The 27309-nt window shown below is 43.5% G+C and overlaps 1 protein-coding gene across 1 annotated transcript; it reads right to left on the bottom strand.

Annotated features, from left to right (window-relative positions):
* Nucleotides 1-27173, bottom strand: LOC119379222 (stAR-related lipid transfer protein 7, mitochondrial). The gene is made up of 6 exons (XM_037648453.1): nt 26566-27173; nt 25958-26148; nt 25833-25882; nt 20178-20288; nt 17877-18059; nt 1-5036 (listed from the first exon to the last, which is right to left on the bottom strand). Exons 1-6 carry the CDS (start codon nt 27027-27029, stop codon nt 4830-4832), a joined length of 1206 nt encoding a protein of 401 aa, XP_037504381.1. The 5' UTR covers nt 27030-27173; the 3' UTR covers nt 1-4829.
* Between the last annotated feature and the right edge of the window lie 136 nt (nt 27174-27309).

Below are 27309 nucleotides of genomic sequence, written 5' to 3'. Positions count from 1 at the left end.
TGAGAATAAAACAGTTTATTCATCCCCATCACGATACTGCAACAACTCTGAGGTACAATAAGGTTTCCTACTTCCATACATTTTATTCGTATCACTAGCATTTTTTTGTTAATCGTGCTTACAGTGACACATTTAACAGAAAGAAAAGCAACAATGCTTGACAAGCCTTTTAATTAAAGCTTGTGCCGTGGATGTAGTTTACCACAACCACACCCCACATGCAACATTTTAAGTATGGCAATATTGAAGTGTGCAAAAGTCATTTGTGTTTACAGACAATATATGCAATATACATCTTAACGCCCACGCACAGTCCAATGCCCATGAAGCAATTTTTTTCGTTTTTTTTTGCAAGTGCTAATCAGAACAGCAATTGCTAACTGGGAAAACACAGCATGTTTAGAGTGAATGAAGGCTGATCAAAATCATATAAAAGAAATCAAGAGACCAGCATTTGTGGAAAAAAAAAAGCTCTCACTCTGACTTTCCAGACTTCCTAGCTTATCAGTATACAGTACAAGCCATTTATTCAGGGCCAACATATTCAGCTTTTCCTTCCCTGTAAGCCTAGAAATACCAGAGCTTCCAAGGAGGTTGTATGGACATGGCCAGCAATAAAAATCAAAAGCAGTAATGCCATGCATCATACTCGGTAAACTTGCGACGCAAGCGTATGAATAGCTGAATAGAATAGTGGTGACTCACTCGGTGAATCCCTTACTTGGCAAACATTTTGCAAAGTGAACACAGCTCTTCTGAGCAAGGTAACCAAGTCAGCATGCAGAAACACCCATGTTCTCCCTGTTCATAAACCACAAATTTTCCTTGTCATGCCAGGTCCTCCTGCCACTTTTGTTTTGTGTTCACAGATGTGTAGGTGACTTTGTATCAGTTTCTACAGACTGGGTTAAAAAAAATGCGATGACAGAGACATGTGGATGTTTTTACAGCAGTGCCTTCCACCTCATATAAGTGCGACTTATGTGGAGATGCTTGGTCAGTGTAAACGGTCACCTTTCCCCCACCTTGTCTTCATCCTTGGGAATGCACCGACAATATTTTAATTTGCTGTAACAACTTCGGGGTTTTTTGCACCATTAACCAAGCTCCGGGAACAAATGGGTTTTACACAGGAAACAATGAAAAGAACGTCTCCCGCAGAATGAACTTTTACCAGAGAACACTCCCCAACAGGAAAACTTAAGTTCGTTCTGCGAGGCACTACTGCATATTATATTTATATGAGGTGCCATGACTCATTCACACCTAGCAAAGCAGAAGCAGCATTGTTTAAACTTGATGTTTGTCACAAAAAATTCTAATTCTGGGACACGATTATATCAAATGATAAACTGCCACGTTCTCTGCACATTGTGCCATGCTACACATGCAGTAGAGTTGGTTCCAGGCAGCAAGTGCCACAAGCACGTGTCAGTTATGATACGAAATTTATCCTACATTTCTCAATTCTTGGGATGCTGTGCCAATGTCGTAAGGCTCCTTCAATACATGTTTAATATGTTTTGCATGTTTGCCATGGTAAAAAGCAGAATTAAAACAGAAGGTGATTGTAGTACGATTCAATTATATGTGCATCACATGTTAGTATATAGAAAATAAGAGAAACGGGTGGGTGAGGAAAATAAAGTGGCACAAAAAATAATGAGCATGATTTATAACCCTCCATCACTACAACACATCACGCTTTACTGGCATTACTGACCAAATATTAACTGAAAGTTTGCCAAACAATCGGTGCTACAAAAAAAAAGCAAATATTACTGCACAAATTATAGGCAAGAAAATGAGCTAGGAAGCAATAAAAATTTCTACCTCAAAACCTGTATGCTAAAGCAGAAGAGCAATAAACCCCACATGCTATGACAGGCCCGACAGCCACAAAAAGCCACAGATGGTTTGTAAGTGTACAAGCTGGTTAGCCGAGCACACACAAATATGAAATCCCGAGGATAAACCAAGACAAAATATTGCCTCCACAATAATCTTTCACCCTGGAAAAACTGCAACAGCACCACATTGCAAGAAATCATGGCAGCAAAATTAAGGCTAAAACATGACAAGGAATGATGTGCCAGAAAACTGCGGTATACTCCAAACTTTACCACTAAAGGAGAGTACACAAGAGCAAGCCATACCCCAGTGAAGTGAATGACTACAGTAACAAAGCTAAAAGATGCCGCCTTTTTGATGCAGTACTATATTACAGGGTAACAGCCAACATATACTACTGCCAAAGAAAAATCAAAAGAACATAGCAGCACAGGACATCGCAGTAACTTCCCCTGAAAACTTGTATAATGAAACAAACACCAACATGACTAGCACCTAACTTCCTATACAACTAGATTCCATTAACAACTAACATTCCATACAAAAGCAATGCCTCACAAAAATGGGGCCATAATAAGCAGCACACACTGTTGTAACTCATTTCAGAAATCAGAGATGAATCTCCACATCATGGATTGTACTGGTGGGTTTATGTTTTTGATTAAATAACTAGCCAAGATCATGCCAGGACTAAAACTTTAGGTACTCACTACTGTGAAGGGACCCACAACTACACTTTTGTAATAGGCAATGCGACCCATTAATTGATACAGAGCACATAATGTCGAAGCGACAGTCTTGCCATAGGTAGGCTCATGTCACTGCACCACACATAACGTATGATTTATCACATTAAAGTGCACCTTTTGTGCTCTCATTATTTTGCCAACGCCAGGGTGCTCACAGTAGTGGTTCTATTATGCATTTTAAGAGGGAATTACGGGGCTTTTGACCTAAAAGGTGGGAAGAGACAAAATTTTAATAACATTGCTTTCAAAGAAAAAATTTACTGAACACATGGTTAGAACAAGAACCTTTCACTTCTGAACATGATGGTTTGGCGCAACACTAAATGACACAAGCAACTGTTGACCCGTTGCTGTGGTGCAGTTGCTAAAAGTTACTGGACCCCCTCACTGTCCTTCCGAAACATGAAATCCATGGTGGAACAAGACGAGCTAGGCCACAACCAACACAATACATATTCCAAACATAATTGAAAATCTTAAGAAGGGGTCTGTCTGTTCTGGTTGATATGACTGAACTGAGTGGTAGGAGCAATTGATAAGCTTACTTACAATTTAACATTTTCTGCATTTGCACTAAAACTGCAATGTTCACTAATATAATCAACAGGCTATTGGCACTAGTTCAGGCTTATGGTTATGTTTCAGCATAGCCAATATGCTCTTATATGTTTAAACAGCATCGATGTAAGACATACTTATGTCCAATATACACAAGTCAATGATAAGAAAAAAAATATTTTCTGATTGCTGCCTGCAGAAACTGACAGCATACACCTATGCTGCTGCTCTTCAGAGAACAGGATTTCCAAATAAACAATGTATGAACAAAAGCTAATGAGACACAACACACTATCCTTAAACAAGCCCTATGATGAACTGAGTAGTTTGAAGACTTTTGTTCTACTATGCGATGGATCTAGTGCGCTTATATTCAAAACATTAAATACAGCGAACAGACTTCTTCAGTCCCTTCATGTTCGTTTTGCATCAACTACAGAGGAAGTAAAAGGTCCCTTAATCTTCTCGGGAAAAGTTTCAGCTAACGTTCTAGACCCATTCGGTCTCCCTCACTGTCCTTATCTCCTTAAGTTGGTTGGGGTAACTATCTACAAAATGGCAAGAAATATTTGTTCCCCACCGACAACTAATGCACAGTTTGTGTGTCATAGTGCCTTGCTAATTCTAGCTGACTTCCGTGGCTTGTAATGGCTATTCATGAACACATCTATATGAGCTTAAGTCAAATGCAGAACATGAAGTTTTCACAAAACAGCTTTTAGTACTGCAGGCATTTTAGATACCGTGGTACTGGTGCTGTTTATATGCAACTACACAATGAAAGGGGTGAAGAGAGAAAAACACAGTTTGGGGAAAACAAAGTAGAACAACCCCCTGCATGAAGCAAACCTTCAAGTGTGCGAAACATCTACAAAATGTGAAGGCTATACTCCTTTTCCATTAGTGGAACAACTGCTGCAATTGTAAAATTATTGCGCATTGCTAAGTTGAGGACAGCTTTCACAGAGGTGCCTCATCACCAAATGGCTATGGTTATGCGGCAGTATGTCTTGGCTGGTTCACAGGTCCATGACGAAGTCGCATCTTAACTAGATGAAAAAAAAAAAAAAAATTCTGCTGGCCCAGAAAGCTCAGCCACGAATATACTGCCTATTGGTAGTCTAAAATTCATTCCTGAACCAGCATATTAGTTCCTAAGGTATCACATCACGTCTAATTTAGTTCACAGGTCTACGCCGTCGAAGTCACATCATACCTAGATGAGAACCAGTCTTTTGCAGACCAAGAACCACAGCAAGAAGAAACTGTCTATGGTAGCTTAAATCTGGCTCCTGCACCAATGCTAAATGTTCATACAATATCACACTGTAACGACTAATTCAGTTTCTTCTCAGCAAAGCATACTTTCAAACAGCCAATGAAATCCACATGTACACTTTTCAAATCACACCGGCCTACTAATGTACATTACTGGCTAAAAAACACAAAACGAACTGCATTATTATAACAGCTGAGCCAGCCAAATCCACTGTGTGTTTCACAAAATTTTGGCTGTGCCCATGCCCTAACAGCAAGAATATTACTTGCAATTTCATACTGCTCAGCCCACCAGTGAAGATATGGATATCTCAAATTGACAAACTGCAAGCAGCACTGAATGAAGTGCACGCCACCGAGACGAGAGGCCAGCCTCTGATGGAGACGGCCTCCTCAAGCATAGGCACACTGAACTGATGAGTTCTGGCCACTCAGGTTTGGCTGTGGTGTCTTTGTGCTCTTGAGGTGCAAGTCCTTGGCTGCGCAGTGCAGCTTCTCAATGAAGTCTGGCACACCCGAGGCTGCCATCCAGCTGTAGATCGGCCCCGGAAACGAGGACCGTGGGTCATCGTAGTACGACAGCAAAAAGTCAAAACCATCCTGAAAAGCACAGAATTCACAGATAAGATTAGCAGAGCGCTGGAAGATCAAGTACCCTACATACTGCCCTACATGTCTAGAACATCCAGAAATTGAGACTTTGCATACCTGATGGTACACAATACAAAGTTTATTCAGTTCAAAGTTGAAGACAAAAGATATTATATATATATCCAAAATTGCTTACACAGCTCAAGTGCCATTTGAATAGCATGACAAGAGTCCACAGGAAGAAACAAGCGTCAATTCATTTCCTTCACAGTGAAATGTCTACGTGCACAGGAAGGACTTATTACAGTTTCTGCTATATTATGGCTCTGTCCATCATTTATTGTACTGTATTCAACAATGGACTGTGCATGCTGAGTAATGTTGACACACATTCTAAACTCTGGCCAGGACTTCAGTGATCTCTTGCTGACTGATCCTTTTTGACAGTACAGGGCCTGAGGGCATGCCTCTGTCCTGAAGGATGTGACATCAAGACAACACAATGGTGGCAGAAAGCAGAAAATAAACTGACACAATGAATCTTCCAAGGCCCGGCCACACATTAAAGTGCAATGGCATGCACCAGCAAATCATCTGACAAAGGTCGCATAGTAGTAGTAGTAGTAGTAGTAGTAGTAGTAGTAGTAGCGGCGGCGGCGGCGGCAGCAGCAGCAGCAGCAGCAGTGGTAGTGGTAGTGGTAGTAGTTTACAACATTCGACGACTGCATCCAGATCCAGTGGGTGGCTCCTTAAGTTTAGTGTCCCACTAGTGATCATGGCATGCCTGGCTTGGTCGAGAAGGGCCGAGTGGTCCTCCCGCACCACATTTGCGGGCCACATCTCCCACTGCCTACTACTGAGGTTTTGCACTGAAAGGGGGCATTCGATTTCCTGCAGCTGACTCTGACAAGACCGTATGATATGGTCAAAAGATGGCTGCCCCTCTTAACACAGGCAAGTGTTGAGGTACAGGGTGGGGTGTACTATGCGGTGCAGTGGTAGATGTGGGTATGCACGGGTTTGTAGTCTTGTAGTCAGCACCAGGTGTGCATTTGTGCCGAGTCCAAGAAAGGGTCTGGAAAGCTATGCCACCACCTTCCTTGTCTCTGCATCTCCATGATATCTTTTGGTGTGACCATGACAAAGAATGCTACGAGTACATGGCATCGCTTAGATGCTACGTTCTCCAGCGAGGAGATCTACTTCCTCATTCTTCCCCCACTCAAGCGTGTGCTGAACACTATGTAATAGTGCGGTGCTGTGAGATTTCTTCCTGGGATTTTCATGACAAGTTTGGGCAGGGTGCCTGTCATAACAAGGTGACCTGATGACTGTGAGTCTGTTAGTATTAAAGCCGAACGTCCTCTGCATTCAGTGTCCCATATGGCCAGAGCCACCACTGTAGCCTCTGCTGTTCCCACTGACAGTTTTGACTGTTATGGAAATAGTTTGTGTTTGCAGCTACCACAGTAAAAGTTTTATTACACTGTTTGGATCTATCCGTGAAACCTCCAGATTTCTACCAAATCTGCATTCGAATGTCCTGGCACATGCAAAATGCTGTTGCCTGTGGAATTTCTCACTCATGTTCTTCGAGACTGAGGACACACAGATCTCAACTTGTATATCCAGTGGGATGAGTTCCATTTTTTTCATTACAATGTGTCGCATGCTTTTGTTTACTTGTTCACACAGAGCAAAGCCCAGGCATTTTGCATATGGGTGTTGATGATGACAAATACACCATAATAGACTTTTTCCAGACGGCTTTCATGGCACAGTGCTCTAAAGCACTGCGCTCATGACTGCAAGGTTCCCTGTTAAAACAGTTCCTTTTTGAAATACTGCATTACAAAAACTCTGCCACTGTTTGCACCTATCAGGCCGAAAATTCGATTTTAGAGGCATAGCTGTTGGCGACGGGTCTGGCACAGGCAGCTGCCGAAATAGTTGAGTGCCAAAAGGTGCACTACGAAGTTGCAAGCCTTACATTACATGTGCACCACTGGAAAATAAAGCTACTTCGCCATTACCGGCCACTTCCTCGTAACAAGTACACTCAAATCTCAATATAACGAACACGGATATAACGAATTATCGGTTATAACAAAGTAAATGAAGAACAGTCTTGTAATAGGAACAGTGTTATGAATATATGTTTATAACAACTTTTTGGATATAACGAAGTTATTTTCGTGTCAGATGCGAATTTGTAAAAATGAGGTTTTAGTGTAAATGTAAATGACAATGCCTTCCTAATCCTTCCCATTTCTGCTAGCCTTCATATAATGCAAAGGTTTCAAAGCTGGGTGACAAAAGCTGCCACATCTGCAGCATACCTTTAGTTTGCTTTATGTGTTGAGTATCTGTACCCTTTAGAAAGTACTTAGATATAGTATTTATCTTCTTATATGTAGGCCTTGCCTGTACAAAGCATTGTTCATGTATACTCTGCTGTTTTCCATGCCAAGAAAATGAGGTAGAAGCCTTATCAAGCTTCTAGCGCAGCAGCCTTTTTGCTCTTAACCTAGCACATTCTGCCACTCCTATAAAGAAGCAAAAATGCTGAATAATAGAACTTAAATTAGAAATAATGGATTCTTGTCTTTAGCATTCTAATGAAACCACTGACAACCATTCTCTAGTGCAACTGGCTTGCGACATTTGTATAAAAAGAAATTTTAGACGACCTTAATGTTCACTTAAGGGGGGACATGGGTCCTGAAATTTTTTTTTTAATTCTTTGTCGATTGAGATGAAACTTGCAGAGTTTATGCATATTTGTGTGCAGATTTCAAATATGCAATTATTTTTCTAGTATAACATGTAGTTTTTAAAATATCAAACATTTCATATGCTTTTTGGGAGCCCCAGTTTGCCTAAGCTGAGAGAGTTACAAAGTAATTAAGCACATCAGAATGACCTGCAATGAGTACAGAGTGCAAGAAAACAAGAATGGATGTTCTAAACCCATTTGAACAAAAGTTATGGCACGATGAACATTCCAAATTAGTCTACTCCAAGCTGGGATTTCAGCCACAAATATTCAACATGCCACAACTTTTGTTCAAATGGGCTTAGAACATCCATTCTTGTTTTCTTGCACTCTGTACTCATTCCAGGTCATTCTAATGTGCCTAATTACTTTGTAACTCTCTCAGTTTAGGCAAACTGGGGCTCCCAAAATGGCACATGGAATTCAAAAACTACACATTGTACTAGTAAACAAATTGCATATTTGAAATCAGCACACAAATATACATAGACTCAGCGAGTTTGATTTAAATTGGTAAAGAATTGTAAAAAAAGTTTTCAGGCGCAGTGTCCCCCCTTAAGTGCCTTGAATGGCGCTGGCCCCTAGCGTGTGGTACGTGAAAGAGTGTGAGGAAGGCACGAAGCGAGCATTGTCACATGGAAGAGACTGGTGTGCCACCAAGCGAGCTATGCGCGTAGCACACATTACATATTGCCTGGTGCTGACATTACACCCTGCGTGGCAAAGCATAAAGATTGAGCGCGCAATGCAAGTGCAATAGAGGGAGGTGCACACTATGAGAGCGACATCAGCCCTTTCCTCACCATGTACACTATGAGTAAACTGCTGGAGACATGCCAACACACCCAAACGCCGCCCTACTAACTCTATTGGGAACCTAGCTATGGGCTTTGTGAAGTCTAATTAGGTCACAATAAATGTTAATTAACTATTCGACAGGTGTTGCTACATAGCCCTACGCTTAGGTACACAAATACCCACTGAACGTCAATATCCAATGTTCACCTAGGGCTAGCCAATGTGTTTGTTTCTGTAGTTTCAATGTGCACCTATCATCATTCAGTTAATTTTTATTAATTTCCTGGGTGGTTAATTGGCCCTCTTCTGTAGTAAGCTGATGCTCTCACATTGTACTACCGTATACGACCCCAAACACCTTGTTTTTTTATGTCATTTTATTTTTGTGTAGGGGTTTTATGGAATTTATGGACAACAGCACTTGGTGGTGAATCAGGGGTGCTCCAGAGGGAACTTAATGTTGCTAGGCGCTAGCACCATAGAAAGACTTGTGCACTCATTACTTAGTATGATGCCACTCGCGGTGCACATTGCCTAGCACACAGTATGCACCCTATTACACTGTATGAAAGAGTGTGGAGGGATTTCATCTGATTAGGCTAATGTCTTGTTCTGTAAAAAGCAATTCTGCAAGCAAGCAAACAATGAACCCAGTAGCCACCAACACTGCAGCGGGGATCAAATCGTGAAAATCGCCAAAAAAATCAATTTTTGGAAAACACTCGTTTTGGCATCTGTGGTCTCTTATTTACGCAGTATCTAAACGATTACGCTGCAAATGCACTCTAAGTGCCCGAAAAAAAAATTCTGTAAGTGAGGTCGGTGAAAAAGAAGCCCGAAATCGCGCTAAAACGGCGCAATTCACGACGTCGTATCTCGTCTTTTCTGCCCCCGAGCGCCGCCATTTTGGTGTTGTTTCAAAGCTCAAAGTTAAAGGGACACTAAAGGCAAATATTAAGTCGACATTGATTGTTGAAATAGCGGTCCAGAAACCTCGTAGTGCTGCTTTTGTGCCAAGGAAGTGCTTATTTTGAAATAAAATCACGTTTTTAGTGGTCCGCATCGCGTTAGCGCGCGTCAAATCTCCCGCCTGAAAATACGACTTTCGTACGTCACTGCTGCCGTGCCCAACGTTGCCCGCTTTTACTGCGCGGCCGCCGACACTAGTAGCAGCCGAGCGGAAGTAGCGGGACCCACAGTAGCAACAACCGCTCTGCGGCAAAGACTTGCTCGGATGGGCACATTCAAAGCCTTCACCAAGTTACTGTTGGTCTCGTAATCCTCAGTACGAAAGTGCAGCGAGCACACACGCAGAGGTTTCGACTGTTTAGCACACTGGCGCAATGGCATGACACTAAGCCACTTCGAGCGTAAGGGTTCCTTCCGCGGCACCCAGTGAAAAGACACACCGGTTTCCTTGCTGCAGCACTGGCGTTGTGCACCATTCGGGCATCCGGCAATATCACACGCATGCGGCATTTTGTCGAACTTTCTGTCAGAGCGACTTTCACGAGCGCGCAAAACACGCACGGCAGTACGTGATCCCGAAACTACCACTGAGACGGGTGAGGCGCAGTTCGGCGAAAACGGAACCTTTGAACCACGCGCGCCGTTCCCCATGGCAACGCCACGGAGGTTTTGTTTTCCATGAATCAAGCGGAAACGAACAAACAGCATTTTATTAAGTATTTGATGCTCGGAATGTTCTTTTTTTACTGCTGCTAGTTTGATTACTAGTGATTTATTGTAGGCCGACTTCCTTACGTCATCGGGATCACTTCGAAAATGTCCCACTCGTGGCGCTCATCATGTGATACATTTAGCTTAATTTCTCGGTAAGTAGGGCACTGCTGCTGATAATATTGCCGTTTTAGAAGTTGTCATACATTGGGCTTTCACTCTGACATAAATTGTTATTTGCCTTTAGTGTCCCTTTAAGCCTTTCCGTCTCCGCCTTCTCGCTTGCGATCATCGCATAGAAAATGCGCAAACAGAAAAATCGGAGGGCGTTCTTACGAACCTTGCAATGTATGCAGTGCTCGGACTGCCGAGAAGGCGTCGGCTCTGCGGCGCGGGTGCAGTTTATTGTGCAAGAAAATGAATTTTTAGGCGTTACTAGTTGATAGGGGTGATCGCAAAGCTTCATCAAACTAATACAGCACTATTTAGACCACCCGACGACACGTTCCACGGCTGCAAAAGTAGCGATACAGTCCAACATGCCCAACGTTTACATGCAGCCTTTTGCACTTGCGTTCCAGAGGGCTGCACAAAAGTGTCTGCGGTAAATGATGGAGGGTAATAAACTTCCTGAATCAGGCCAAATTAAGAAGTAGATGCCCAAAAGATTGTATCCTGGCAAAGACACCAATTATTACTGTCCTGGCACACTTCAGTATAGGGTCAACTGCAACCAAAACTTTGTTGTCCATTTTCTCAAAAGAGTGTTTTGTGCCTGCCACTTCGCTTGTGGAAAGGATTGCACGACTATGGCCTGGCCGATTTTTATGTTTGTTTTACTGTAATCCATAGACCGTGCTGTACTTCAACATAGTCTTGGAATTTCTGTTTAGACTTTCATTAATTTCTTGTTTTATAATTACTGCATGGCACGATTAGCTGAGACACAGGCATTTGCACGTAATGTTCAGCAGAAAATTATTAGGGCTGTAAAAAAAAAATCTAGAAGTGTCATTAAGTACAAACAGTGTGTGAGAAAAGATACAAAGTTGTTTCAGCCTCCTAGCATGTTTCATCACTGTGCCAGGCTTTCCACAAGAAAGGAACTTGTGAATTTTTATAAAATAAATTCTAGTAAAGATATCTTTATGAAAATTTAAATTTATCTTTTTAAGGTGATTTTTATTACAGGTACCAAATTGCATCAACCTAGGCCAAGAAGCTAAAAAGTTACAAACGATCCCGCGTCCCCCATAAAGGGCTCGTAAAGCACCCCCTGGGCTTGTTGAAAAAACACGTCCTGCAGAAAGCTGACACGGCTATGAACTGCTCAGCCAAATATTGCAGTTGTGCGCGCCGCGTAAAGGCTACAAGCAGAACGCGAAGTTGTTGCTTCTCGAGCGCTCTCTTTTCAAACAGAGGCCGGTTCTCACTCTCGTCGGTGGGCGGGGCGGGGCGTCGGCCGGTTGACGTCACTTATCTGCTTCACCGCGTCGCAAAAGACGTAGCATCCTCATTGGCCGATGGCCGACATAAATCGAGAGCGGCGTTCGGATCAGATGCGCTTCTTGCCATGGGGTGCAGCCACTTGTCCGCGCCGCACTCACGCATGCGAATCACAGCTGGAGAGCGATCACGTTTCATGACGCGCGCTGATGTAACTTCTTTCCCCCGTGCCATCCCTCCCCGTGTAGCTTCCAGTGCTCTCGTCGGCACGAGAAAAGAGAGAAAGCACTGAGAGCATGCGCCAAACCCCCCTATCTCCGCTCATTCTTGATGGATTCGAGAAATTTTTCCGGCAATCGATTCGGGAGGCAGTAAACTCCGATACTGAGGTCATTAGATCATTACTTGGAAAAGTGGTTTATGGCCCCTTTAAGGGGAGATGCGGGTCGAAAAACGAGAGTTTTTTCAAAAATTACCGATGTTTTGTTTTCACCTGCTTTGTTAAGATTAGTATCTCTACTGTTCAGAAAATAAAAATAGAAGTCGAGACTCAACTGGAAATGTGTTAAAGGAGTGGTGACAGAAAATTTGTGAACCTCTGTTTTTTGCTCTTAATCAATGGCTACTGACTCGATAATAGCGGCAACGAAACTCATTTGCCCCAGCGCGAGACGAACGTTTAATTATATGCTCGTATGTTACGACCGGAGGCAGTTTCGATTTCGAAGAGCACTTGGTAGCCCCGTGACGTAGATGGTCTACTTGGTAAACAAGACCGCAAGAACCAGTGACGTCACTGGCCAGCTTCTGCTATGTTGTCAGTGCTGCTGTTTCGTTTGCTGTGTTGAGCAGGTGTTGAGCGTTGCGAGTGCTTGTTTCCTCGATTGTCAAACTACGTTGCTTATCTAGTGCGGCGATGGACGAAAGAGCTGGCAGGAGTGTAAAAATCAGTAAGAAAAGCTCGATTCACTTTGCGAATCTCGCCAGTAGCCGCGATTTTGTTCTTGTCGTTGTCCAACTGAGGCGACGTTTTCCGCCAGGCTTGGAGTAGCCGAAGCATTAGACGTGCTGAAACATTTTCGCTCCGATCATTCGTAAAGTAGCAGGATGAGAAGTGACGAAGGAAGCATTGAAATCACGACATTGGCGCTCTGTAACTGTGTTTATGCGTAACATGCAAATGACGTGATGTACGCTTTACTGACTCGTATTTACATCGGGGAACGCCGCGTTCTCAAGGCATACCAATCCCACGTACGCACGTCGGAGGGTCGAAGCAGTTATCTGTCCACTACGCAATATGATCCCGGCAGCAGAGAGCTTTAGTTCGTCTGTAGACTTCCTATCGTTTGCGGGTACCTGGTTACCGGAGCTGTTGACGGCTGCAGCAGCAACTGCAACTGCGGAGCCCGTAGCGACATCTTGTGGCGTTTTGTCCAACTACAATAATTTTTTCTTTCGATGTTTTCCGTCGCGTTGTAGTTCTTGTCGGGAAAAAAAGCATTGAGAATACTGTGAGTTGCTAATTATCTCACTGCAAATGCTTTACATAGAATCAGTAAGCGGGTAAGTCGCTGCGATGTTATATTGTAGGTCTCTGGTTAGGCTACGCATCATCAGGTGTCGCTACCAGCTTTGTCGGTCTCGTACACGCCTCCGGTAACCCGGCCAGAACTCGTGACGTACGTGGTATCCACTCGGTGACCTCATCCTCTTTTGCTTATATTTCCGATCCGGCACTTTCACGAACTTCAAAACTCAATTAAAATACCTTTTAGGCTGTATATGTGGCTGATATTGTACAGATAGCACCTATATGCACCCATTAGTGTGATTCAACAGTCAAATTGTGTCCGAATTTTTGTGTCACCACTCCTTTAAAATAGTGTCTAATGAGCACAAGGTGGCCGTTAATTTTGACCGAAAGTGAGACGTCTTCTAGCGCCTCGTGGCCAATAACGCGCGGCTGCTCGCCATTGGGGATCGCATGAGGAGATCTCCAAATAACCACGGTTTCCCGTGCTGCAGAAGCGCAAGAAATAATAAAGAAAGCATGCTTTTGCCGCGCCTTTCGAGCGCTGCGACTGGCTTTCAAATCACGTGGACCGCCACGTGATTCGACGACCGCTATTGGCAGCTGCGCGCCTTGCGTGTTGCGAAGCCTGCTTGCAGGGTCAGTGTTTCATCGAGCTACGCAGCTGAACAATGTTTCTCTCGCGTATTTATTTTCATCATGCATGAACAGAACCGTAGCAAGCGCAGTCACCGGCCAGTGAAGTATCGCTCGGTGAACAAATTTCGAGGACGCCGGCGCAAATCGAAGCCAAACACTCGCTGAACGGCAAGGGCGTCTGCTGCCGCGAGGCCTAGCGACAGTGACGGCGATGCTTCCGACGAGTTTGTCGCGGCGTTCGAGTATGTCAGTGCCTCTCAAAGAGAAGATCGGACTCTTCGATGACGAAGAAAGATCACGGTAGAAAGGGTCTTCCTTGATCACTGACATAACAGCATTGAACATCCTCGTGATCGGTGCAGTTTGTCCAACGTGTCACCATTCGGGAATACGCGTCCGGGAACCAGCTTACAAACGCAAAGGCATCGTTTCTGGAACTACAATGCGAGAACAGCGAGTGTCCTGAAAGTATGCTTTCAATGACGTATATGTTGCGGCGAGTTGCTTCGAGCAAGGAGGCCAGCGTAGGAGCGGCGAGTGACTGACTGATCGCAAGCAGAACCTACGGCAGCGGGAGCTCGTGCAATAGCTACTCTGCTCGAAAGAGCTGTGAAGGAGAAACTTACGGCGCTGGCTCATTTTAGTGGCAGTGGCTACTAGAAGAACAATTTACCTCTTTTGTGTGCAATTTTGATCGGATTTCGTTACCTCTTTCATAAATAAACATCCAATTTTAACTTTAAACTTCGTTTTTTTTTTTTTCAAAACACACTTTTTGGCAACTTTTTCAGTATGCCTCTCTTGTTTTTGGTACTTCTGGTGCTCAGATCTGCATGAAATTTAGCCCAAATTTTCTCTAAGGTGTGAGGAGTGTAGTTATCTCCTCCAAATCTCAATATTATTCATGCATATAAGAAAATTTGCAAGTAAACTAGGGGTGTGCAGATATCAAATTTTTCGAATACAAATCGAATACGAATATCCACCTTCGAATATCGAATATCAAAGAAAAGATGCCTCCACAGTAACAATATTTTATTTAACGTGTAGCTATTTAAAAAAAACATTAACAGCCTGACTGGCAACACAACATACACTGCTATTTCCAGAACACAATGTCCAGGCTAGCACAATGCACATCACAACACAAGCAAATATCACGGCACAATGAAAGTAATGACTAGATGTTATCATGAAGAAATATGAGTTGCTCCACATGATCAGGCAGCAGGCGCTCCCTTCTAACAGAGACACCCCCCCCCCCTGCCACTGAAAAGGCACGCTCGCTTAGAACAGAAGTGGCTGGTATAGGGAGGTACATGGGGCAAAGCTTTGCCAGGCTGGGGTATCTGAAGGTGCCTACAGTCCGCCACCAGTCACATGGGTCACTGTCTTTCTTCAGAAGTGGTCCCGCATAGTGAACCAGTGGTAGTGCGGCACGTTACGGGCGCATAATATTGAAGATGTACGGTTACGTGATCGCCAACAGCGCTGCACGTCGGAGATGCACCAGCAATAAATCATACGTATTGGGGCACTCGTCGCAGGCAGATATCGTGCCTCCGTGTACTTATGATGTGTATCGCTCCTCTCGGCAACGTTTTTAGCTATACGAACGCAGCAGAAATGTGGAAGACGAGTTATTTTATGCATGATAATCGAATCGCATATTCGAATTTTTCGAATATTTGAAGTTATCGAATATTCGAAACTTTTCGAATACACGATTTTCGAATCGAATACGAATATTTTGAATGTAATATTCGACGAATATTCGAAACTTTCGAATAGTCGCACACCCCTAAAGTAAACATTTACTGGGGTCTGGGTAATACACTGAAACCTCGTTAATACGTACCTGCCGGGAACGCGGCAAAACTACGCACTAAACAGTAGTACGCATTAACCACCAAGTACAAATTTGCCTCTGCTGGCGTACGCCATTGCCGCCAGCAAAGAAATAAATAGAGTGCCACAGCAAATATTGACCCACCGCGAAGCCTTTTCTTTCTTTTTGTCAAAGTGGAAAAAAGATCCTGGCACTCTCGCACAACCGCCGGATAGCGTGCGGTGGCCACGCCAAAGAGCATTTCGAAACTTTTAATGGGTCCGGGATACGCAGTGACCGACATAGCGACAGGACGGACAGTCTGCATTCCGCGATATATATATGTATGCGTCTGTACCGCGATCTGCCACTAAACGAAAACCGACACGCGGTACGGCCGCGTGGAGCCGATCGTCTCCTGGGTAGTTGCGTGCAGCGCGTCGCCTACTCGGCTCACGCCGTCACTACCGGGCCGCTTGCTGTACCGCACGCGCGCATTTGTCGTGGGAGTGTTTTTCGTGCCCACTTCGTTCCAGACCACGCACAGATGCTGCGAGTAGCTTGTTCGGTTAACGCAGCGATGTCGAGGTTCATCCGCGACGCTGTAGCGGTCCTGGCAGCGGACGGAGGCGCGTTGGGTGGTCGCCTAATAAAAGCGTGCAATATGGTTACAACAGGGCTACGCTTGCTGTACCGTACGCGTGCGTTTAGCGTGATAGCGTCAATGCAGCGAGGTTTCGCGGCGTCCGCGACCCGCGACGCTGAACTCCGCAGTAGCGATCTGCTTTCGTTTCTACAATGCAGTGCGCGCTTGAACACGGCCCCGCACGAGGTGGCAGCGATCGGCGGCCCAGCGCGTTGAGATTGTTGCCAAGTAAAAGCGTGCAGTAGGCTTAAAGTAGCGCTGCGTTGCACGCGTGCCCGGGCAGGTAGCTGAAGATACTTATTGTGATAAGGTTGTCGGCGATAAGTCATGCTGGCGCGTTCGTCGGTGTACGCCGCCTCGCCTTCTTTCCTGATGCTTACCTGCAAAGGCGTCGCCGCAATCGCGCGGAAGTCGGAATCGGTGATCGAACGATCTCCGCATTTCTCGAAAAGACGGAAAACCTTTGGCGGCACATTCTGGCGTTGAAAATTTCAGCGGTGCAGTAAAATTTTATGGCTCAAAAAGTTATCGCGGTACGCGGGGTACGCACTAACCAGTAGGCATAGGGCGAACCACTACGGCTTAAGCGGTCAGCGAATGCATTGGGCTCTATGGGACTCGGTCGGGGATTCGTCGCAACTACGTTTTAACCGTTAGTACGTTTAAAGCGGGTACGTATTAACGAGGTTTGACTTAATGGATTTCCCATGTTTGAATTTTTCACGTCTAGTAAATATTTTCTATGCACTTTCTGGATAGTTTTTGGCACTCTACAGTTCAAACGGAACAATATGAGCTATTAATTGTCAAAATGTATAGAAGTTTAAGGATCGAAAAAGGGGGCTAAAAGGCCTCTGTTTTACACTTTTGTCATGATGCAGAACAAAAAGTCTGCAACTTGCAAGAAAACCAATTATATATTTGAAATCAGCATAAAAATCTCTACAAATAGCCTAAGTTTCATTGCTCTAGGATGATTAAAAAAAAAAAAAAAAGGTGTCTTCGAGTAGCATCTCCCCTTAAGCTCTCGTAGTGGTAGCAGTGATCGCTTTGTTTATTTTGTCTTGTGCATATGGCGACACCAATTCAGTCTAGACATTACGCAACTGCTATCTTAATTCTGGCAAAATCTCACTACACAACATAGTATCCAGCGTAAGAGTTACGAGACTCATTAGCACTGTAAAAAGCGCTACATAGCAAATTTTTCACTTATTGCTGTTTTCAACTGCAAGTAAGTTTTGATTGAGACAATGCACAACAGAGTGACGTCATTCTTTTGAAATATTTCAAAATATGTGCACTGTCTTTGTTCTCATTTTTATAAAGTACACTGCATGTCGCCATTCAGCTGATTCATGGTGACATTTATGCGGAGGCTGTGCATAAGTGTGTCTGTGGAAAGAGAGACAAGGTTTGCCAACAAGCTGGTGGGGTTCAACAGAGACAAGAAGGAAAAATACTGTTAAAGTTATTCCTAAGGCCAATATAAGTGCACTCACTTCATCTATGCTTCTGTGAGGCCTGATGACCATGTGTGACGTGTACTTGGTCACTCGGACGCACTCATTGATAGGGGGGCAAGCTGGGTGATCCGTTGACCGCGACATGAGCACCATAACGTTGCGCTGATCATCAACGAATGCTCTTCTTATGTACACGTAGTCCCGCTTGTACATGGGAAACTGAAAAGTAATGAAACCAGATGGATATAAAAGCCGAGACGAACAGGCAAATAACTTTTAAAGGAAGATAATAGTTGAAAAATGCAAGTTTCTTTTTCTAAAAAATTTCTAATTTTTAATTTTTGCTTATTTTAGTATCGCATATAGTAAAAAGGCATAATACATTAGAAATTCTCTGCCATCTGCCAAAATTAGCAGTTACCATCTGCTGCTCCTTCAGCTGAACACCTGACAAAGCAAGTAGACAGAAAATTTGCTTGATGAGAGGAACCACATGCAAATTCAATGCCTAGTTCATCTTTCAGAATTTTATTTCCAACACCCTTGCTGGGGGTCGCAAAGGCAAAAAGCTTGACTGGACCTGGGGGCCTACAGAGGGCAACATATGCAGTGGATTTTACACAGTTGTACTAACTGTAAAGCCTCACTGTAAAGTCATTGTAAAGTATCCTTATGAGTTGTACACATTGTAAAGTCAGTTTTCTCCGACTCCTCTGGCTAACTCCGTTGCACAATGAACAGACTACTATTCATGCTTCAAGCTTACAGAAGCCAAGATGCCAACTTTTAAGCTTCGGTTACGCACTATATGATCCAAGAGAAAAATGGAAGAAGTTGAGTTCATTCAATGCAATAGGATATTTGCAGTCTACATTTCTGAAATCGCAGGTGAATTGTACAGCAGTATGGGAACACTAGCTGATGTAAAAACGGAAATGCACCACCAGCAATGGCTTGCTTGCAACAGTAGTCTATCTCAAAAGCAGATCTCAAAGGCTCTTTTGTGGACTTCAAGCACTGGATGCAATTACAGGAGCCAGAAATGCATTGTGGTTTCCACATGTTTTGATTTTGCATAAGTGTCTCCGGTCAGCTCAGTCAGTTTTGTGTCATTTAGTATTACGAGAGTTCAATGGTGATGCCTTTAGTGCATAAATAGACACCACAGCATGTGGATAAGATGTCTCTGGACATCTTATTAGGTGCTTTTGGACTGTTTCAGAGTGAACAGAGCAGTGGCCTGCATTTCCTCACATTCAAGGAATTCGAAGAGCACACTCATTTACAGAAGTTTGAAGGGCTCTCGAAGACAAGTGCCAAGTTTCCCGAAAATGAACAGACTAGCACAACAATGAGTGAAAATGCACTCTCCACATGCATTGCAGTGCGTGTAAATGATATATGTAGCTACAGAAAAGGCTCTGTACAAAATTTTGTATGAATGAGTGCATCTTACACAATTTGCAAAAATTGATTTCTATGCTGAAGGTGGATAAAGAAGTGTCATTACAACTCAATGGAAACAACGCGGGACCCAGATTTTACCCTACCTGAACTTGCTCACTGCTTCGCACATGGTATATTGCAAGTGGCTGTAATTTTAAATGTTTTTTTTTTGTCTTTCAAAAGCAAAAAAAAAAAAAACCCATTGAGACAGCTCTCAACACTGCATGCAAATTTGGCACTAACACCTATCCTTACAACATAGCTGCGAAGCATATTAGGGGTGCTTTTTACGTTTTATTATTAATTTAAAATAAGTGCAGTTGTTATGTTTCAGAAAGCTGCAATAATTCTGTTAAAAAAAAAAAACTGGCCTCATGTAAAATTTTGTTGCAAGTTGGCTTTTAATAGAATGAAAGCAGCACGCTTTCTGTGTGCTTTGTAAAACTCTGCAATGCATGCTTCAATGCACAAATCCACCAAACTACTTTCTGGCTGATGCATCACCTGCTGAGCAAATTATAATTGAAATGGTTTGTCATGGAAAGTGATTTGTTTCCAAGAGATTGGCCTACATTATTTCATCCAGTTACCTTTAAAATTTGCAGATCTTGGTTCAAAGCAACAAGTCATGAAAAATCAATCTGACACGACAATATATCCACACATATGCTTACAAGGTGTAAATGAGCAAATGCCATAAACTTGGCACATCTTTTTATTCAATGTAATGCTTTTCAGAAATGCAAATTAGCACATTTTTTGATGCCAGCCATTATATTTACTGCAGTTTCAAGGTTTATGTCCAATAGAGTTCAAAATGGCTAAAGTCAGCGAATCTTGCCTTGGCAATGATGACATAAACTTCATGTTCAATAACTTCAAGCAACTTACAGGGTACTGCATGACCCAGTGAACTACTTCGCAACCACCTCTTGATTCTCGGTCGATGATGTCCAGCTTGATTACAAGTTTATCCCATCGCTTGCGGTACTCGGTGTCTGTCTACAAAGAAATGGATATATAATTAGATGTCAGTCACAAAATTACACACTGTCAAGCCAAAAAATATTATTTTTAAAAAGGGTGTTGTTATAAATGAGAAATTAAGGATAAAGCTGTATGCTCTGCTGCTTTGGGTGTTGAAACATACTGCGAGCTGTGTTAAAAAAGAAGCAGTACTATATGCGATAAAGTCGATGGTCAAATACACTACCACCTAAACTGCAAATTAGTTGCTAGTGTGGTTCTAAAGATCACCAATAACATGGCAGGAATCTATAAAAGCCTATTCGGCACGAGATCGGGCTACAGGTGGCAGCACCGTCCCGTGCTAGTGCGCTAGTGTTGGCGTGTATACAAACGCACTCAACAGCGCTTCGTTGTGAGCGATTTGACCCGATTTTCGGCAAACAAAATGCGTTGACAGTGCAGCTTTCTGCTAATGTGTGCGCTCTTCATTCCAGAATTAATGCACGAAGCGCGCCGAACGTTACTATTACTTCTGAGAGAAGCGCATTCTGCCAACGAACGGGTTGTTCGCCTTTGGCAACAGTCGGCTTTTTCGCAATGGATGACATTTTCTTGTTGTTTTATTTGTACATGTTTAACTTGTGTTCCACTTACTACGCACTGCTGTAGTGCGACTGATTATTTACTTCTTATTCATCTGGATAACCCCCAACAAAAAGAAAGCCCGTATTCCTGCACGATGAGCTCAAATAGCACGATGTGCACTGCGTGCTAAAATATTCATCCGAATTTCTTATTCAGTTCTCCATGAAATGTAGGACAGTTGATAGGTTTACTGAGGAAAGCTACGTGGCTGACAGCGCTTTAGCGCTACTGAGACGTTTAACACGCACACGCTTGTTTTTATTCCAGTAACAGTACACAAAGGTAACTGTACAGCACGATTTCTTCGATTGATTACTTGCACGACAGTAATGGAATAAAGGCACGGTTATTTCATGGGACCAAAGTACGTTTTTTCATGCGAATAATGCCCGCTGCCTTCCGTCAATCTACTATAACAACGCAACACAAACACTCAAGATAATGCAAAGAAAAAAAGATGTGGTTTCGCGTGAAATTACTATGACATAATTGTAAAGTACGCCGTTTGGGTTAATTTTGACCATCAGGGCTTTTTGATGCGTACCTTAATCTAAGTACACGGGTGTCTTTTTATACATTTCGCCACAAGTTTTAATAGCGCAAGGAAGCTCAGTTTTGCGATTTCCGTGTCGTTCCATTTTCTGTTCTGTTTAGGGGACAATTTAAGTACCGAAGTGTCAGACATGACAGAAATATTTCTCTGTAGTGAGACCAGGACCGTACACAGCTAAAGCTCGTCACGTAACCTATAAACGACAGTCCCGGAGTTTATATATATATATATATATATATATATATATATATATATATATATATATATATACACACACACACACACACACACGCACACACACACCTAACCACAACGCGCAAGTCCATGAGAGCCTTCTGTTTTTACCACCAAGCCGCTAAAAGGCTATATTCACATAAGACTTAATACTTCTCATCTTTAGGACAACGCCAAGTGCACTTTGCAATGCGCTTGAGCCACAGAGCGGCACCTACACTGATATGGCTCTCATTAACGGAGGGTATGACAACCACACACAGCACCCTCGACAAGTGCACTCACTGATCTTATAACAGTACATATACAGCCGATCAAGGCCAAATGCTTCTTTACATCGTGTTAGGCATACGTACGAGCGGTTAAAGTTGCACTAACGCGACGGAACAAACCGCCTTTTGAGGACCTGCATGACGTACGCGCACATGCAAACGCAACGAGGCTAGCAGACGACGCATGGAGCAATCCACACAAGGCGCGGTTCAGCCGGAAGCCGCCAGGCGGCGACTCCGCTCGATCTCGTGGCCAATACCAATTGTGGTGCAGCCAGTTTAGGATATTGAGTGACTTTTCCGTCTGAACAAAAAAAAATACCGTTTGGGATCACCTTTAGGTGTGTTAGCACACTTAAAGGTGCACTATATGGCGCAGATTCTTATTACTGTGAGAACAAGAAGCTGTTCTAATGTAAAGAAAGATGCAAAGCCAACAGTCAGACAACACTCAGCCGTCAATCAGGCTTTTCTTCAAATGTAACAATGCAACATGTTTGCTTCACTGCAACACACGTGATGTATAATGCGGTGAAGAATTTATCAGTGACAAGGACAAACACGACGTGTAAAATTTCTCTGAGTGGCAGGTGTCAAAATCTCATTCCAGCCAGAAAAATCACCCTGACCAGCTAGCCTCACCATACAAAAATTTTTTGCTAATGGGAACATTTTTTTCACAACTGCTTTTGTGCACAGGTGTACTGCACCCTACTATCGGCTTAATTCCCCATCATTTTCACTAATCATTAACTATTACTAAGTGTGAATAATTGTATAATGCATATATCACGTTTGGCAGCAAGTGTCCATGCTTAAATAATGAGTGCCTACCAGACCATGCATTACGTAATTGCAAGCTTTCAGTCTTTAGTGCTTAACTGTGTCGCTATTTGCTTGTATGGTTTTCGTTATAGGGGCCAATTAAGATGCTGTGGCGTGTTGTTATCCATTATTGTTGTGGGAGTGAAATGAGGTGTTCATAGGTGATGATGAGGTTTTCTTATGTTTTCCAAGTGATAAATAGGCATGGATTCTGAGAATAAACATAAGTTTGAAGTTATGGCTCGTCTCGTGTCCCTGTTCCTCGCTTGTGTCTTCGTTTTTTGCACTACCTGCTCAATATGTCCCTGCTAACGAGTAAGGCGTTGTTTTAATACCATATGTGTTGCAAACTTCTGCATTGGTCAAGTATACATATCATGTTAGGATCCTAATGTAGCTCCACCGCTTTTACCAAAATAGTGTTATAACGAAGCCAATTTCTTGTACAAATGACAGTGTTATGAGAGTTTAGTGCACATACATACATTACCGCAGTGACAGTTCCTTTGACAATGTGTAGTGTTTGAAGCTCAGTAGAAGCCAAATGCTCAGTTTCTAGCGGTAGAGTATGCATTTATAAAATAGGAGGCAAATTACGAATTTCCCAAGATATGCCCAGAGATTGGAGTGGTCAATGAAGTTAATAGACTTGCCATAATTGATGCAACAAAAATATAAAGGCCTTTGGTACCAAACTTTCGAAATATTAACTTTATGGTCATATTATAAACACACGACTTGTAAAGAACATTTGAAAACATCAATTGTTTTAATGCATTACTGTTTGCATGATGACGTCATACTCTGATTTTCCATGCAAGTAATGTCTGCAACTTTCGGTAAAATCCAGCTGATGAGACAAAATAGTCTTATATGCCACAGGTGATTTTTAAGAATGTTCCTACTGGATTACATGTTATATGCATGTAATCTAGTCTCAAGTCAAGTAATATAATAATAATGTCAAGGATTAATGTCTCCGCACGCGAGGTGAACTGGGCAGGACCACTGCGGTTGATCCTTTGTTTCAGGCGCTCCATAGCGAAAGGAAGGCGCACACATATGGATGACGTTGGGAGAACCACGGCACAAATAACGAAACGCAGCCTCTTAGGCGGGAGTGAAAAGTCGTATAGAGTCTGGCGCCAACATCGGCATATGTGATACACACGTGGTAAATAGAGGTTGATGCGAAAGAGCGATACATAAAGTTTCAAAGAGCTCTGCTTGGTTTAGTTTGTTGTGCTGAGAGAAGCGATGATGTTAGGGAACCATAACAATGTTCTGGCTAGTATACATGTGTGTGCATGTGGTGCCTCCTGAAGTTGTAATGCTGCTACTAAGTGTTATTGAAGGGACACTAAAGGCAAATATTAAGTCGACATTGATTGTTTAAATAGCGGTCCAGAAACCTCGTAGTGCTACTTTTATGCCAAGAAAGTGCTTATTTTGAAATAAAATCCCGTTTTAGTGGTCTGTATCACGTTAGCGCACTTCAAATCACCCGCCTGAAATCAGTCTTTCACACGTCACTGCTGCCGTGCCCAACGCTGCCTGCCTTTACTGCGCGGCAGCGTGCACCATTCGGGCATCCGGCAACATCACATGCATGCGGCATTTTGTCGAACTTTCTGTCAGAGCGACTTTCACGAGCGCGCAAAACACACGCGGCAGTACGTGATACCGAAACTACCACTGAGACGTGACCGCGTGAGCGAAGCCGGGCGAAGCGCAGTTCGGCGAAAACGGAACCTTTGAACCACGTGCGCCGTTCCCCATGGCAACGCCAAAGAGTTTCTTTTTCCATAAATCCAACAGAAACGAACAAGCAGCATTTTATTATGTCTCTTGATGCACGGAAGGTTCTTTTTTCATTGCTGCTATTTTGATTACTAGTGATTAATTGTAGGCAGACTCTCATACGTCATCGGGATCATTTTGAAAATGTGCCGCTCGTGGCACTCATGGTGTGATACATTTAGCTTAATTTCTCAGTAAGTAGGGCACTGCTGTTGATAATATTGCCGTTTTAGACGTTGTCATACACTGAGCTTTCACTCTGACATAAATTGTTATTTGCCTTTAGTGTCCCTTTAAGGCAAAAGCCTTAGATGCCTCATCAAACACGAAAATTGACCGTCGGCGTCTACACGAGTGATGCAAGAAAATCATCACGTGATGACGTCACCATATGATGTCATCATGACATCACAAATCGCCAAATTTGTGATGTCCCTATGACATCACATGAAATTGTCGCTTGATCGAAGGTGGGCTGATCACGGAAGCAGTGCAGAAAGCTTTCGAAGGGAGCAGAGGGGGGGTTCAGTACACCAACTGAGAAGAAAAAGAAGACGACTTTTGCCTTCGAGTCGTCTTAGGTGAATTCATATAGGGAACCCTCCAAGTTTTTTTTTTATGTTTCTGTTGAATTTGTTATAAGTTCTTCCCTGAGTGGAGAACACACGTGGTTTTATGAGCGCAAACAGTATATCAGCGGTAGACTCAATGGATGAGATTGCTGTAAGACGGCCCGGATTAGATGTCGAGTCAGCTAAAAGAAGCTGCAAGCCCAGCCTGGTGCACTGCATACCTTAAGACATACGATTCTTCCCTCAAAAGCACCATTTTATAAAACTGAAGAAGACATGTACGATATTGTGTGCGCCTTTGGAGTGCCCGGAGAAAGAAACATACTACACGTAAATCAAGAAAAACAAGGTGTTATTGTGCACTTTATTTGCAATCACGTGATATGGCGCACAGTTTCAACAATGCATCTTGACGTGCGTAGTAGTACAGAGAAAGAAGAAGGAATAATAACTGCTGGGGTTTAACGCCCCAAACCATGATACGATTATGCGAGACGCCGTAGTGGAGGGCTCCGGAAATTTTGGCCACCTGGGATTCTTTAACGTGCACATAAACCTAAGTACACGGGCCTCAAGCATTTTTGCCTCCATCGAAAATGCGGCCGGGAGTTTCGAGTCAAGCATGCAGCGTAACATGTTCAACTATACAAATGCTAAATGTAAAAGCTGAACGCACCTGAACACTGAAGAATGCCCGGGCCGGGATGTCATTGAACGTCCCAAACACTGCAAGGGGAAACGTGTAAGAAAAGCCAAATTGGGCGATGCATATAACAGACATCATATGCAGCACTGTTGTACCTTTATACTCATAGCCGGACGTTTCTGGCATCCAACGTCTCCAGAGGAACATCTTGCTATTTTCAACAACAGGTTCCCAGCCTTCTTCAGCCAAATGTGCTTTAAATATGTCCGGTTGCAAGCTTGGCTCGCTGCAGTTGCCATTTGTATTGCCACACTTCTGAGAAAGGATCTCAAACTCGTCTATGCACCTGGAAATATCAGGCCACAGGTCAGATGAGCGAGTCAGGTTAGCTACTCATATTATGCAACATACGAGTTCGATCGCCCTCCACACGTCACCTCAAAAACCTGTGTGTGTGTGTGTTTCTTTTCGGACATTGCCACCTGAAAAATAACATTCTCCTAAGTGCACGGACGGAAAATTGCTGTCTGTAACTCTGCTCTGCCGTCTAGGCATGCAGGTGGGATAGTCGTTCTTCTGCCGTCCACGATTCTAAAATCCTCGTCCATAGTTGATAGAATGCGAAACCAAAATGATGGCCCTCGCACTCGGTAAAGCATGTGAACGAGCATCACAACAACAGCAAACTACAGTTGTAACTTCGCCAGAAATGAGTTATAAAACTAAGCTTGCCAAGAAATTTTAGATAAGTATCTGCGCTTACCCCTTCACCTCGTTGTCTGTGATCCGCTCGTGTTCCCACTTGAACAAAGCTGCACTTAGAAGGAAGGCAATGGGCTTCTGCGACCTGCTTCGAAGCCTGTCGAGGAACTTGGATACTAGCGTTTTAATTGTCTTCTCCGTGTACAGCCGGCTGTATAGGTTCCATATCTGATTAGCTCGCCGCATGCGGTGAGCGACGTAGAAGTTGCACTGCTTCGCTAAAATTTCGCCAAGCAGCACAAGCCGTTCATTCACTTCAGCAGCTAAGCGCTTCCAGAACTCACCGACTATATTGCACTCAAACCTCTCACCAGCGAAATCGCGAACACAGAGTCTACTTTCTTTGAAAAGCTGACGGGTAGCGATGTTGGCGGCAAGGGTCTTCATCGTGACTATATCAGATCGCTTGCGATTGCTGGGCCTTAGTGGCCTTCTCAGCACGGACACTAGTTGATGTAGGATCATCCTGTCTAATAGGTGTTGCGTGCGGTAAGTAAAAGCATGCAACTGTTCTAAGCAGCGCAATAAATGCAATTTACCGCATCACATGTTCAGGTGCGTGCCTTTCTACAACGGAAAGCGCACTTAGAAACTCTCGAAGAAGTGCTCTCAAACAAAACCACGCCGGTAAACGGGGCATGTCCGCTAGAGCATGCTCTGGGATTCCGGCGCGAGCTCTCTGGGTGTGAGAATATGCATGCTAGCCAAGGCGCCAAGGCGAGCCATACATAGCCGTACCAGGTAC

Source organism: Rhipicephalus sanguineus, chromosome 1 (assembly GCF_013339695.2).
Source record: "Rhipicephalus sanguineus isolate Rsan-2018 chromosome 1, BIME_Rsan_1.4, whole genome shotgun sequence".
NCBI classification, from domain to species: domain Eukaryota; kingdom Metazoa; phylum Arthropoda; class Arachnida; order Ixodida; family Ixodidae; genus Rhipicephalus; species Rhipicephalus sanguineus.
Note: the sequence above shows the minus strand (reverse complement) of the source record. Positions and strands in the feature narration are given on the sequence as shown.

Coding starts and splice junctions, on each gene's coding strand:
- LOC119379222 (XM_037648453.1), bottom strand. CDS start 27,029: ATGATCCTACATCAACTAGTGTCCGTGCTGAGAAGGCCACTAAGGCCC. Junction 25,883..25,957: donor GTCCGGCTATGAGTATAAAG/GTACAACAGTGC, acceptor TTCCCCTTGCAG/TGTTTGGGACGTTCAATGAC. Junction 5,037..17,876: donor CTCACAGAAGCATAGATGAA/GTGAGTGCACTT, acceptor TGTGCTTTTCAG/GATGGTTTTGACTTTTTGCT.